Source organism: Cheilinus undulatus, linkage group 24, assembly GCF_018320785.1.
Source record: "Cheilinus undulatus linkage group 24, ASM1832078v1, whole genome shotgun sequence".
NCBI classification, from domain to species: Eukaryota; Metazoa; Chordata; class Actinopteri; order Labriformes; family Labridae; genus Cheilinus; species Cheilinus undulatus.
Genome location: NC_054888.1, coordinates 20091854 through 20105539, shown reverse-complemented (window position 1 = coordinate 20105539; position 13686 = coordinate 20091854). Strand labels below are relative to the sequence as shown.

Sequence of the window (13686 nt, the reverse complement as noted above, 5' to 3'; positions counted from 1 at the left end):
ATGCTCTTGTGTGAAGTGACGTGAAGATGCTGCTGCAGTTAAGGTGATTAGAATAAATAATAATCTAAAATCGACTCAAAGGAAACTTCAATTTGGCAGCACTGGATAAAATATAAGGATTTAATAAGGTAAATTAATATTAATCATTATAACTATTACTAATGCTTTGTAAAATTACCCTATTTAATGTTTCTTTTTTAAGCAGTGGTTCTTAAAAGGTGGATAGAGACCCAAAAATGGATCATGTTGTTTTTATTGGGTCGTAGATGTGTGCCTTGAAGAACAGCTATGCTGCAAAACGAGCTACCAATTGAATATTCATTATATTTAGAACTATATAGATTAATCACATTAATTGTGATTGATAAACATCTCCATTTTCCCCAATATATGTTATTATTTTCACCATGTGTACACAATCTAGCATATAATAAATGCATACAAACATAAGAGCACACTAACAATCTTATAAATAAATTAATGAGAAAATTCATATGCTCCTTCCTGGTGTGTTGTATATAAAAACATTCAGCATAAGATTGATAAGAGTTAATAGAAAAAAGTGACATTAATAAGGAAATGTCTCAAAAACTGGTGTTTCAATAAAAGGATTTTCTAGATCAAACTGCGATTATCTAATAAAAATGTTTAACAGTGTTCATTGAGGAAGTGTCTTAATGCTAATACAATTTTCTATAACTTTCTTTGTCCTTACTTCCTCTTTAAAAGACGAATAATTAAATATTAATTTATTTTTTTCCTTTTTTGTTTAACGGAAATCCCCTTTAAATCGCGCATGCGCAGTGGGCGGAGCCTGCGGAAGTCCTGACGGGAAGGTCTTTTTGTTTGGGCCGCAGAGAGACTCATCACTTTGGTTTGATTCCCCTGGTTCACAACCGTTTTTTATCTGCATTAATTTCGGTGAGTACCTCTCTTTCCATCTTCCCTGTGTCGGGTCGCACCCCGGCTCCGCTGAAGAAACGTTGAAACGTCGTGTTAGCCCGTGTGAAAGAATGTTTTTTAACCGAGAACGTCGCCGTCATGGTCGCCGCTGGAGGGCGAGTTTCTCCCAGCCTAGCTAACGCAGCTTTAGCCGCTTTATCGCTCACATAATCCCAGCATGTGTCGCTGTTATCTCACCGTTTTTGATGACACCTCGACAGAGGGTCAGGTTTAACTCATGGTCGATATGTCCTGTTATTATTTAATGTGTCAACTGATGTTTGGGTTGTACTCTTACTAACATTAGTAGCCAGTTAGCAGGCCCGGCTAACGGACATAGCTCGGCGCATGGTGAGGCCCTTAGTTAGCAGATGCTAACCTACAATTAGCCAGGTGTATGTTAAAAAATGTTCTCTGCGATTCTAAATCTCTGTGTAGTTTTTTTTATTATCTATTTAACATGTCAACTTTAAAAAGACACCATTAACGAAGGAGGTACAAGACACGTGTAGATAAATCTAATTATAAACAAGCATGTAGCTGGATTGTGCCAGCTTTTATTGTCTTTTGTCTGGTTTTTCCTTCTTTTAAATTGTACTGGACATTAATTAGGCGACATTCTGTTGTTTTCTTGACCTGATAATAATTTGTAAGTGTAATATTTACCTTTTCGACACTGTCGCTATAGTGTAGCTGTAATGTAGGCGGCTGTAGCTTTATATTTGATCTATCTGTATTGTAAAGAGGATTTCTTATGGCCTTTCCCTCAAATTGTCACACCCTCCTTTGTTAAAAAGCAAATAGATAATCTTGTGTGTACAGGATAGTGCTGGTGTTTGTATATTTTGAAATTCTTATCAAATCTGAGGCAGAAATCAAAGCAAAGAAAACCCTTTTATCAGCACCACAATCTTTTTGTTTAACGTGGATTAAATCAGGCTGAAATGTGTAGTTTCTCTTTGAGATGAAAAAAGATGCAGTTCAAATAAATGTTGTAAGCTTTTCATGGCTATTTATTTACATTTTTATGGAAAAACCAAACTTTGTGAGAAGAAATCTGACGTCTTAAATATGTCATGCATTGTGATAATGATATAAAGTGTCTTATATACAATAATGCTGAAGGAAGCATCTCGAGAACCTGGAGTGTTTTAAAAAAGCGTTTTTTAACACGTATTTGTAAAAAAAATCATTCTGAAAATGGCTTGATCATTGGCTGAAGTTTCAACTTACATACTCACCTTTGTTAATTTGTCCATCATCGAACTTGAAGTTATTGTTTTAGGTCGGTATTGGCTGAAATTATTTTGTAAATGTCTGATGTCTGCAAAAATCCAATATTGTGCATCCCACCTTTTTTATAATACCATCAAAGAAAGATACATAGATGCCTTATTCACTTTGTATTTGGTTGGAAATTAACAGCAAATTCATGCACATGGTCAAAATGTATATGTGTCTGTACTCTGATATATATTTTGGAAATTTAGGCAGTATTTTTTATGTAGTTCTCATGTTTTTTTGAGGGCTTTAATTCCTCTCCTGTGCAAAGACAGCATCACTTTTGGTTCAAACTATTTTGCAACTCTCCTTTTCAGAACATGTGTCTTCAACATGGTGTACTCTTGTTTTAATCAACCTTTGTATGAACAAGTAGTGGAAGTTTTTTTAAAGAGCCACATCTGTTTCATAGACTGTTTTGCTGGGAGGAATTCTGAGAAGTGAATCCACTAAAATCTTGCAAGTTAATACTTGCACATAGTGTTTATTGTGCACATCTGCAAAATTTTGAACATATCTGTGCATTTGAGACAGTATGCAGGGGTTTGATAGAATTTTTCTTAAAATCAGAACCAAGATTGAGCGTGTAGGGCTTCTAATTTTGTTGTTGTGCTAACAAAAAAGGTTTAGAAATTGATGCAACAAAAGTCTGAAAATTCAGAGCTGTAAAAGTTTATGCAGATGGATATGATCAAAGAAACCAACTCTGTGGACCTGTTTATGGCTGTGAATGTAACCTTGAGCCTTTTAAATGTGTTTCTAATCATGATGAGACTAAAAGGAAACCATGGACAGATGAAACTACTCATTACAAGAGATTCTTTTACATTTTTTTGCATAAGAAAAGCAAGGTTGCGTGTTTAGATTTTGGCTTGAACTTGATTGTGAGACTGGAGTTATGCAAAGATAAATTATAGAGGGGAACACGTGACTGGAGCTCACCCAAGATACACCCAGACCCTGGCAATGCAAAACGTAATTAAAGTGCAGGCTGTGTGTTATTCAAGTGTCAACGTGCTGTCTTTCAACTGGAGTTAATATTAACTTTCTGTGTTAATCCTTTTCAGGGTGTCTTTTATGAATAATCAAAAGCAGCAAAAGCCAACGCTAACCGGCCAGCGTTTCAAAACGAGGAAAAGAGGTGTGTATTCATTTTTGGGTATAAATAGCATTCTTCCCCTTCTCTGTTTTCTCCTCTAAAATGTGTGTTTTCTCCTCTGCAGATGAAAAGGAGAGATTTGAACCTTCTCAGTTTCAAGAAAGTATCGTACAAGGCTTGAATCAAACTGGCACTGATTTGGAAGCGGTCGCGAAGTTCCTTGATGCCTCTGGCTCCAGGCTTGACTACCGCCGATATGCAGAGACACTCTTTGACATCCTGGTGGCCGGCGGGATGCTGGGTGAGTTTCTCTTCGGGGACAAAAGCGTTTGAGGGGGTTTATTGTCATTCTGGAGCATGCATGTGCAGGAAATGGAGCAAAGTTCTGTGCTCGAGTAAGAAAGCCATAACATAGGAAACCCAGTCTTCTCTTTTTCTACTCTTGCATTAAATTTTGTTGAATTAAAGTCTCTAGAGCAGTAAGAAGTGCAAGCAGAACATGCATCTATGAATCAGGGAATATTTAGGTATTTTTCTTATGTTTTGGTCCTGAATTCAGAAGTTTTTTTGTCTGATAATAAAGAAGTGGTTTGTAAATCTTACCACTTCTGTTAAAACTAAGACCAAAGTACTAACAGCATGCAACGTGAGTGTGCATCTACAGAAATTTAGTTAGATTTAATTAGATTTTTTGACAGCTCATGCACCACTTTACCTCTCTAGTTTCCTCTCAATTACTAGCATAGAAGAGCACAGGGAAGAAGGCACTGGGAGTGTCTTGCAGGAACATTGTGTGTTTTTCTTTTTTTTTACTTTTCCCACTCAACTGATCTCATCAGCTTGTAAAAAAATTGAGATAGTGGTGCATTAATAATACCCACATCCATGCTTGAAATGTTATACTTTGACCTTTCAGTATAAAAGCACTAGCTGTTTTTCTATTCAACTGTTGAAGGGGAAAGCATGCATGATGCTAGTTCTTCTCTGGCGCTTTTCTGCAGTTTGGACACTGTCGTTAATTGTCTTTTTATTTGACACTTTTAAGAGAAAGTTGTAAGACTTGAAGGCAGGCACATCTAGATGCAAATGCTTTTATTAATTGGTAATTCTGTCTGATTCTGGTAAATAGCTGCTGCTTAAATTCCTGTATGTTTTTCCCCCATATGGACTACATATCTTGTATTGTGTTGTATGATGTTTACTGCTGCTGTCTTGGCCAGGACACCCTTTAAAAAGATTTTAAATCTCAATGAGGTTTTCTCCTGGTTAAATGAAGGTTAAATAAAAAAAAAAGAAACTAAATCACTGTTGTTTTCTCCTTTGTAGCCCCAGGCGGGACTCTATCTGAGGACATGACCCGCACAGAGTACTGCCTCTTTACGGCACAAGAAGACCTGGAGACCATGCAAGCATATGCTCAGGTAAAAATCATTGTTTTTGTATTTTATATCCACATAACAGCCTAGAAATAATTGTTAAAGTACTGAGTAAACTTCTGCACGGCTCTGTATCTAATGCAGGTTTTTAACAAGCTGATCAGGCGTTACAAGTACCTGGAGAAGGGTTTCGAGGAGGAGATCAAGAAGGTGAGTGTTTCATGATATAGATTTGTCCTGTTTTTTTAAGTTGCATGACTTGTTTTAAATGCTGCGGTCCAATTATTTTTGAGGTGAGGGTGAAACTTGCCAAGCAGGTTTGGCATGTTGAGGAAATGCTGGCATTTTGTTTACTTCAGATGGGACGAAAGAGAAATTCAGCAGGTGAAAAGATGGAAATGGTGATTAAATAACTGAAATTGTACTTGTTTGGTGATTGTAGGGATTTGGATAAATTCTATTTATCATTTAGTCAGTATTTCTAGCAGAATTTGGTGCAAAGGACACTTTTTGAACTCTTTTTATCTAAATCATCTTCTTCCTTTTATTCTGGTGCGACCAATATTCAGGTATAAAATACTGAGCAGTGGCTGTCATGTCTGCAGGTGCAGCTGCTACCTTTTGCTTCCACACATTTCACATGGCCTGATTAAAGGTCCCAGATTCTCTGGTCTGATTTCTCATAATAATAATTTTATTTGTCTCACCCTTTTCAGAAATGTTTGATATTTCAAAGTCTTATAATGAAGAATCAATCTACATATGTTTAAAGGAGAAACCATGTTTAAATGGGGTCAAATGCATTTTAAAGCAGTTAATACCCCCTTTTTCTGATACATCTTTTGCCCACTATACTTCAGAATCATCACTCTTGCTGAGGATGTTTTCTTCTCAATAGTGCAGGTGTTAAACACAGTTTTATCATACTGAGCAAAAGTGGTGATAACGAGGTTTATAAAGCAGATTTTAGCCCAGCTGCCACACCTGCTTGGTTGTAATCATCATGTTTATTCCAATCCTCAAAGCAAATACGCTGTTTTCAGTCATCTCTATAACCCAAACACCAAATAAATCTGTGCCTGTTTCTCTCTCTGCAGTTGCTGCTGTTTCTAAAAGGGTTCACTGAGTCTGAGCGCAACAAGCTGGCCATGCTGACCGGCATCCTGCTAGCCAATGGCAACCTATCAGCCTCCATCCTGAACAGCCTCTTCAACGAGAACCTCGTCAAAGAAGGTGAGCAGAAACTCCTTCAGGAGGAAAGCTTGAAATGTTTGATTTACTCTCATAAATGTCTGTGTCAGGTTTGTCAATATTAATTGATCATTTTAGTGTCTTTTCAAGCAGTATTGTCAAACATTTTTGCAGCTCAAGCTTCTTAAATGACAGCATTTGCACTGTGAAGCTATCTGTTGGTGCTCTCACATGTGATGTAAGCCAACGTCTGTGTCACAATCAGCTTAATTCACTAGTTCCTGCCAGTGTCCTAACACCAAGTGATGCAACATGAAGCAGCGTGATGCGACATGCTGTTTTTACCCTGTTGCCCTGCTCCTTTCTGCTGCTTGTGCAGACATAGATGAGGAATGAGGAACAAGGGAGGTTGGCAAGGCTCTGGGAGTGTCCTACTGGGTTTTCTTTCAATTTACGAACTCACAGAGCTTGTTTGGTTTTATGAAGTGGAGATAGTGATACATTAGTAATATCTGAACCTATTCAGCCAGCTGCTGTCCAATACATAGCCTGACAGTTCCTGTTTATCCAAGTTAAAGTGCTAGAGGATAAGATATTCAATGGATGTTATGCTCCCTGATGCAAAGCGATATCTGATGCTTGCTTGTTGACAATACAGGGAGTTTTGCTCAGTTTTCTTAGATTTTGTAGAAAGAACAATCATTTAATTTGCTAGAATGAAAATAATTCTTGGCTGCAGCCCTGTTTATCTCTTATGCAACAACATTTTCTAAAAATGATCTCTTGTCTTGATTGTTTCTCAGGAGTATCTGCAGCCTTCGCCGTCAAGCTGTTCTCAACTTGGATCAATGAGAAGGACATCAACTCAGTTGCTGGTAGTCTCCGCAGAGTCGGCATGGACAACAGGCTGATGGTAGGATCTGTTACGTTACAGCTAGAATAATAATTTTTCTATCTTTTGGGTCATTTTCCACTGATATTTTCAGCTACTCTGTTTGACCTTTAAACATCTCTGCCCCACAGGAACTCTTTCCTGCCAACAAACGGAGCTGCGAGCATTTTTCTAAGTACTTCACCGACGCCGGGCTAAAGGAGCTGTCCGACTTCGCCCGAAACCAGCAATCCATCGGCGCCCGCAAGGAGCTGCAGAAGGAGCTCACGGAGCAGATGTCCCGTGGTGACCCTCAGAAGGAGGTGAGGCTGCTTCATTTATGGAAAATAAAAATCCAGCAGATCCTTTTTTTTTTTGTTGTTTTTTCAGGGAATCTTATGAGTTGGCACGGAAATGCACCTGCAGGAAGACGCCAAAACTACATTAGAATCAAGTCAAAATTTAGTGGCTTTAACTCGCATGTTAGTTTAGCATGTGCAAGTGTGAATGTCCTTATTGTTCCTCTTTGGTCGCAGATTTCAGCGCCCTCGTTATCCTAACCTCCCTCTTGCAACGTTTCATAATTTGAGTGTTTGTGGCTGACGCACATCACCTCATCCCTCAAGTACTTAACCGTTGACCAACAAAGGAGGAAACACAATGAGTCACGCAGCAGAATACAAATGAGCCATGCAAGTGCTATTAAAGACCTTGTGGTAGCCAGGCAGTAAGAGGTTTTAGAGGCTATGCTGCTGCTACCTGATGTGATTTAGTGGCTGATAAACTAGCATTGACATTATTACACCTCTGAATAGGGACCTCAAACCCACATGTGTGCACAGTGTGTTTTTTCATCAATACAGCCAAAATTTTATGTGGAAAATGTAATTAAACAAACAGGAGGGCTGCATCCGTGGGTGTTTATCTCTCTGAAGCCACAGTAGTGATGCTACAGTTGATTTCTTTATGCCAGCATTTTCACTATGGATGACTGGAAATGGTCATTTGTAAAGGGTGCAAAATGCAGCATATTTATCCCCTGGTACTTTTCTAAGGAAGCTGTACCTGCCATTATACTCTTACATAATATTTGCTTCCTTTTTGTCTGATTAGCTACACTCTGACGTGAGGCAGCAGGTCCTTTCAGTGTAAGAAGCCGGGCTAGACACATGATTGACACATGTGCAGACAAATCAGTTCTAAGCTTTGACTTTGATGCATTGATGGTGTTTTTCTATTGGTTAAAACATCAACAGACCAGGCAATGACCCTGATTGACATATATGTTATAAGGATAGGGATTTTACAGGAGTTTAAGTACTTCTGATCTTATTTTGATTGCAGTAAAAATGAAATATCATTGGCTAGGTGGGCAGCCCAGGTCAAAGTCCAGCCAGTGGCTTTTTCATCGCATGTCATTCCCTATTCTCTGGTCCCGGTTTCTGGCGCTATCCACAGTCCTATCACTCTCTAGTAAAGATGAAAAGCCCCAAAATTAATCTCAAAGAAGCAGATGTCACAGCAGAGCTACAGGTTTCCAACTATGTTCTCTGTTATGTTGGACATGAATATTTCACATCTCAGGTCTGAATAAGAAACAAGAGATGCTTGTGTTACTGAGGGTTACTAATGTATAAATATACAGAAAAGGCAACATGGAGCTCCATAATATGAATGAAACAGTCCAAACTTAATTGAGTCATTGCCATTGACTCCTCATCAGACCTCTTAGACAGAAAAACGGCATCGCCTGTCTCCATGGTGATTTATGTCCGTGACTGACGTGCTGCTCTTTCCTTTTACTTCTGCTTAAAAGAAGCTCAAAGAAGTCTTCCCTGACCACAAAATTAAATGTTTCCATTCATGAGTTTCAAAGAGGAGAAGGCTGAACTTCTCTTCTCTGGTACCATCATAGCATTGTAAGCTAACAGGCACCGACTGAGCCAGTGTTGGTTTGCCTTTTGAGTGGAGTATCCTTGAACTCTTCGGGGAGATTGTGTGCATTTTATGCTCTTGTCATTTAATAATTTTGGTAAGATTCTGTATTTTTATTTGATCTTACTGCCAGCTCAGCTCCTGCAGTAAGTCTAAAACACACCGTTTACAAGCAAGAGTTGCAGTCAAGCGCAAAAAATGCACCATTGAAACCCATTCAAACTGACATTTTTGACCTCATTCACCTAAAGCACAATACATGTATTTTATTATATCTGCATGCCAGTCTGGACTTTTGTCTTGAAATTGATCGTTTTTACTACTCTCCACCAGATGGCGTCATTTTGACCATATTTGGCATACGTAGGGCTGAACGAAGGATTGTGATTTTATATGCAACTATTCCTTAAGTTTGTAATCTTATATATTTTACAACAAACACAAGCAATAAATCATTCTATTTTATAACCGACACAATATTGAATAAAACTAGGCCTGAACAATTTTGAAAAAATATCTAACTGTGATGATTTTGACTCGTATTGCAAATTGGATATGAATTATTGTATTAAAGGGAATGATAATTTTTATGTCATCATATTTAATCAGAAAAATGTAAAAAAAAATGAAGGAAATATGTTTTTTTGTAGACTATTCTAAAAAATGTGTTTAATGATTGCATGGTGTGCAATGCATGACATCTCTGCCGCAGAAATAGATTAAACCAGTATTTTGACTCAAATTTAAGGTTAAAGAAATATTGCAACTTCTGCGATTTGACCTAATTTTTGATTAATTGTCCAGCCCTCGGCATTTGGATGAGAAACATGCTAAAAAAAAAAAAAAAAAAATTAATGTTGCTGCTAATCATTTTGAATCCCAGGCTGTAATAATTGAACACACAAATTAGTTTGCATGTAGTATTTTGAAAATATTTAATTTTTCTGCTTTTTTAATTGAAAATTATGGTGTCATCATGACAAAAAACTGGCTTTAAAATGGGTTAAAATTTTTAAAAAATGAATGAATATTTGATATCGATAATAAAGTCAGTTGTTGGGGAATAAATAGCTCAGTGAAATTAGAATAAAATATTCATGTATACTTGTTTTTGGTTGAGAAAAGAGAATTCCTTGTGCTTAGCAGCTTGAGTGCGACTGATAGGGTTCTTGTATTGAGGCTCGCTGTGCTAATAAAGCCAAACCTGTCCGTTTACCATTTAAAATGTCTTGCTTAAGGAATATATCCTGTTAGGCAGTATGTTCAATTACACTTGAAATGCCAAATCAGTCCAAATATTGCATCTTAAAACAAGTTAACGGCCACATGGATAACCAGAGCACTCGTACTCATCCCTAGTGGAAATGAAGCTTTAAAACAGGACAAATCATGATACAATGAGAACCCCTAACCCAGCATTGTTTTATCTCTCGGTTATGCAGATTATCGCCTTCACCAAAGAGGAGATGAAAAAGGCCAACCTCTCAGAGCAGACCATGATCAGCATCATCTGGACCAGCGTGATGAGCTGCGTGGAGTGGAACAAGAAAGAGGAGCTGGTGACCGAACAAGCCATCAAACACTTGAAGGTAAACGTGACCACTAAGCTCCTAGATCAAATTTAAAGATCTTTTTAATCCACTTTTAAATAAATACTCTTAATCCTCAGAAACTGTTAACGAATCAGTAATGAGAGAAAAGATTATGAATCTTGGCACAGCAACGGCAGGTTGTAGCAGGTCTAAAAATGTTGAAGCCTGATGCAATCAGAGCAGGGTTGGAGTGTTATTGAAAGTGCATTGCAAAACAAAGATTACTTCATGTTTGAAGGCAAAGACAAGAAGGTTTAGGGAAAATGCACCAGCGATTCTGACTTTGTTGCAGTGCAAATATGAGCTAAGAAAATGATCTAAAATGATCAAATCAGTGAGTACTTTGTGGAGTTTGAATTAAAAATGCAGCCTGTTTTCTGAGATGCATCCACACTGACATCAAGGAGCATAACTTGGCATCTGAATGTCAACAATGCATATTAAATCCATGTTAATGCATCGTCTGTTAGAATAGTGTTTGGACTGTTATTTCAAATGTGAGCCGGTACAGGCCTGTTTGCATGCACAGCTCGCTGCAGACGGTCTGTGAAGTTCCCTCCCTGCTCAGCTGATAATGCGGTGATTATAGAAGGTGTGAAAGTCAATGCAGATGGGAATAAGAACGGAAAATCCCTCTTAAGTCGAAGTAAAGCCTGTAAAATATCCTCTTGATCATCTCCTAATCATCACTCCTCATGCTCCTGCAGCAATACAGCCTCCTGCTGAAAGCCTTCACCTCCCAGGGTCTGTCCGAGCTCAGCCTGCTGCTGAAGATCCAGGAGTACTGCTACGACAACATCCACTTCATGAAGGCCTTTCAGAAGATCGTGGTGCTGTTCTACAAAGGTCTGTCACATCTGCTCACCTGAAAGAGTCATAAAAGTATTTGTACCTTCATTGCTTTAAAGTACAAGGTTGTTTCTTCTTATGTTGGGTGTGATTTTTAACATTAAGGCTCATAAATCTGGCTTTTTAATTCTTTTTTGACATTATCAGCCTCTGACTGGTGCACAAACCATTTAAGAAGCTAAAGCTTTTGTACTGAAATCAAAAAGATTAAAGAGGGCCAAAAGCAGTTCCTTTCCAAAGCATCAGTTAGTGTTTCTTCCTTTGTAACTGAGGCATATTTTCAGCTCTCTAATGTATTGAATACATTTGCACAGCTTTAACACTCCGTCTCTCTCTCTCTTATCAAACAGCGGATGTATTAAGCGAAGAGGCCATACTGAAGTGGTACAACGACGCCCACCTTGCCAAGGGGAAGAGCGTTTTCCTCGAGCAGATGAAAAAATTTGTGGAGTGGCTGAAAAACGCGGAGGAAGGTAAAAAAATAACCGCCCACATTTCTGTTCACCCCGAGGCGTTAAATGTCTCTCACTGCAGTTTTTCTGACATGTCAGAACAGGAGAAGATGCGATCGCTCTCACTGAGTGTCCATAAATGAGAATTATTAAACCTGCACCAGATAATTTAATTTTCAGTTTCTGTCTTTGGAGATTAAAGATCAAGGGTTAAGATTTAGGAAGTGCTTTTTTCTTTAGAGGTAATATTTTAAATTACAAAAAATATCTTAATATCTTGAAGAAGGAGCAAAAAAAAAAAAAAAAAACATGTCTTACATGACATGAAGAGAAGAAGGGCAAATAATCTAGTTTGCAGTGTTACAGCTGCTTCATTTATCATGTTTTTGAGTTAGTAATGCGTACTTGTAATTTGAAAAGCAGGTTGCAGTGTCTTTATCGATTCTAGGTTGCTATCAAATTGAAGTCTGTAAGAATTTGTAGTTCCTGAAGTTCCTTGAAGTGCCATATTTTTATAAAGCCATGCCAACATGCTGCATTTTAGCTTTGCAATTGTGAAAATGAGTGTTGTGATTTCCTGTCACTTTTCACTAAGATAACAGGCCTACAGACATGTGTTCTTGAAAAAAATAATCTATGTATAACTATGCATTATAATGGCAGTGTATAGGGTCCACTTTAGAAAGAAAATCATAACGAAGATCTGTTATTTTTAAGCAAAAACTTCATTCTCAAGTTTAAAAAGTCACTCATTTACAACGAAAAGTACAAAAAATATTTTACCTTAAAAGTTGTTAATGTAAGTCAACCAAAACCTGGAATTTTTTTAGATTAAACAGTGAAAAAGTCAAAACTTCAACCACTGTTCTCAGTTTGGTTTCTTGTAAATTCTTGACTTAACAGTGTTTTAAATAATCAATTTTAAAAACTTAATATTTTTGAGATTTAATGTCAAAATTGAAGACTTTTAAACTCTGATATTTTGAGTTTTTCCTGTGAATTTACAACTTTATGATCTCTGTAATTCTGAGATTGTTTTCTTGTAAACAGACTTTATAATCTGTAATTCTGAGATTGCAGTCTTATAACCATAGACTTTATAATCTGAAATTACTTTTTTTGGGACGTGAAAATTTTCCTATTTTTCGCCCCCAAATCAGTGGATCTTCTTAATTATTTCATTTTTCAGGGTGGCCTTAAAACACGGTCATTCATTAAATTTCTAAACATGATTTAAAATGTAAACAATTATCTAATTTTGTAAACCTCAGATCAGACCGGGCCACCACTAAAATCTTTGCTGCCCGCCCCTTTAAAAAATTCCTTCTACCTTGAACATCTTGGTTTGTATTTTCTGTGTATGCCTCTAATCATGACTGAATCAGTAATTTCTGATTGTCTGATTTTCTTGCAGAGTCTGAATCTGAAGAGGAGACGGACTGAAAACCTCCACCGCCAGATGAGCTTTTGTTTTTTCTTTTTTTTTTTTTTATAAGTAGCAGCAGGAGCAGTAAAGCGTCTTTTCCCTTCTTTCTATTCTACCTCCTGTTACTTATTCTTTATCCCCTCAAAACAAACACATTCTTCCACCTCTAAAAGATTTAAATGTTATTTTTAACTCCATGAAAAGGGCTCTGTCCTGATTCGTAACCTGTTTTGGTCACGTGGTAATCGCTAAATCCCTCATCTTTATTTTTCGGTCTTATTCTTGTCGTAATTTGGATTAAAAAAAGAAAAAAACATTCCATGTGATCTCGATGGCCGCCGCTTCGACGGATCTTTGATTCGTGTGAGTCGCGTATTTGCCACGCGACAAGGCAGACGATAAATATTTTTGCCAAAGTTTATTTTTCAGATTTTTATCCCCCCTCTGAGTTTTTATGATTTCGCCCAGCTCATGTTTTGGCTCCTGTCGGGTCTGAAACTTCTCGCCTTCTCTCTTTTCGGGTAAACCTGTACCGCGTGTCAAGGTCGCTACTTCTGAAGACACGCCCCCGTAAGATGCCTCGCCAGCTAACGGATTATTATTGGTTTCTACTTTCTTTAATCTGATATAAACCGATTGACTTTTTTATGAAATAAAGATTATTGAAATGTT

General features: G+C 37.6%; 1 protein-coding gene across 1 annotated transcript; it reads left to right on the top strand.

Moving 5' to 3' along the window:
• The first annotated feature begins 801 nt into the window (after window positions 1-801).
• LOC121506451 (basic leucine zipper and W2 domain-containing protein 1-A-like) lies at window positions 802-13686 on the top strand. The gene is made up of 12 exons (XM_041782269.1): window positions 802-921; window positions 3291-3364; window positions 3447-3623; window positions 4649-4743; window positions 4843-4908; window positions 5796-5931; window positions 6693-6802; window positions 6913-7083; window positions 10138-10284; window positions 10995-11133; window positions 11487-11609; window positions 13003-13686. The coding sequence occupies exons 2-12, from the start codon at window positions 3301-3303 to the stop codon at window positions 13029-13031; spliced, it is 1257 nt and encodes a 418-aa protein (XP_041638203.1). The 5' UTR covers window positions 802-921; window positions 3291-3300; the 3' UTR covers window positions 13032-13686.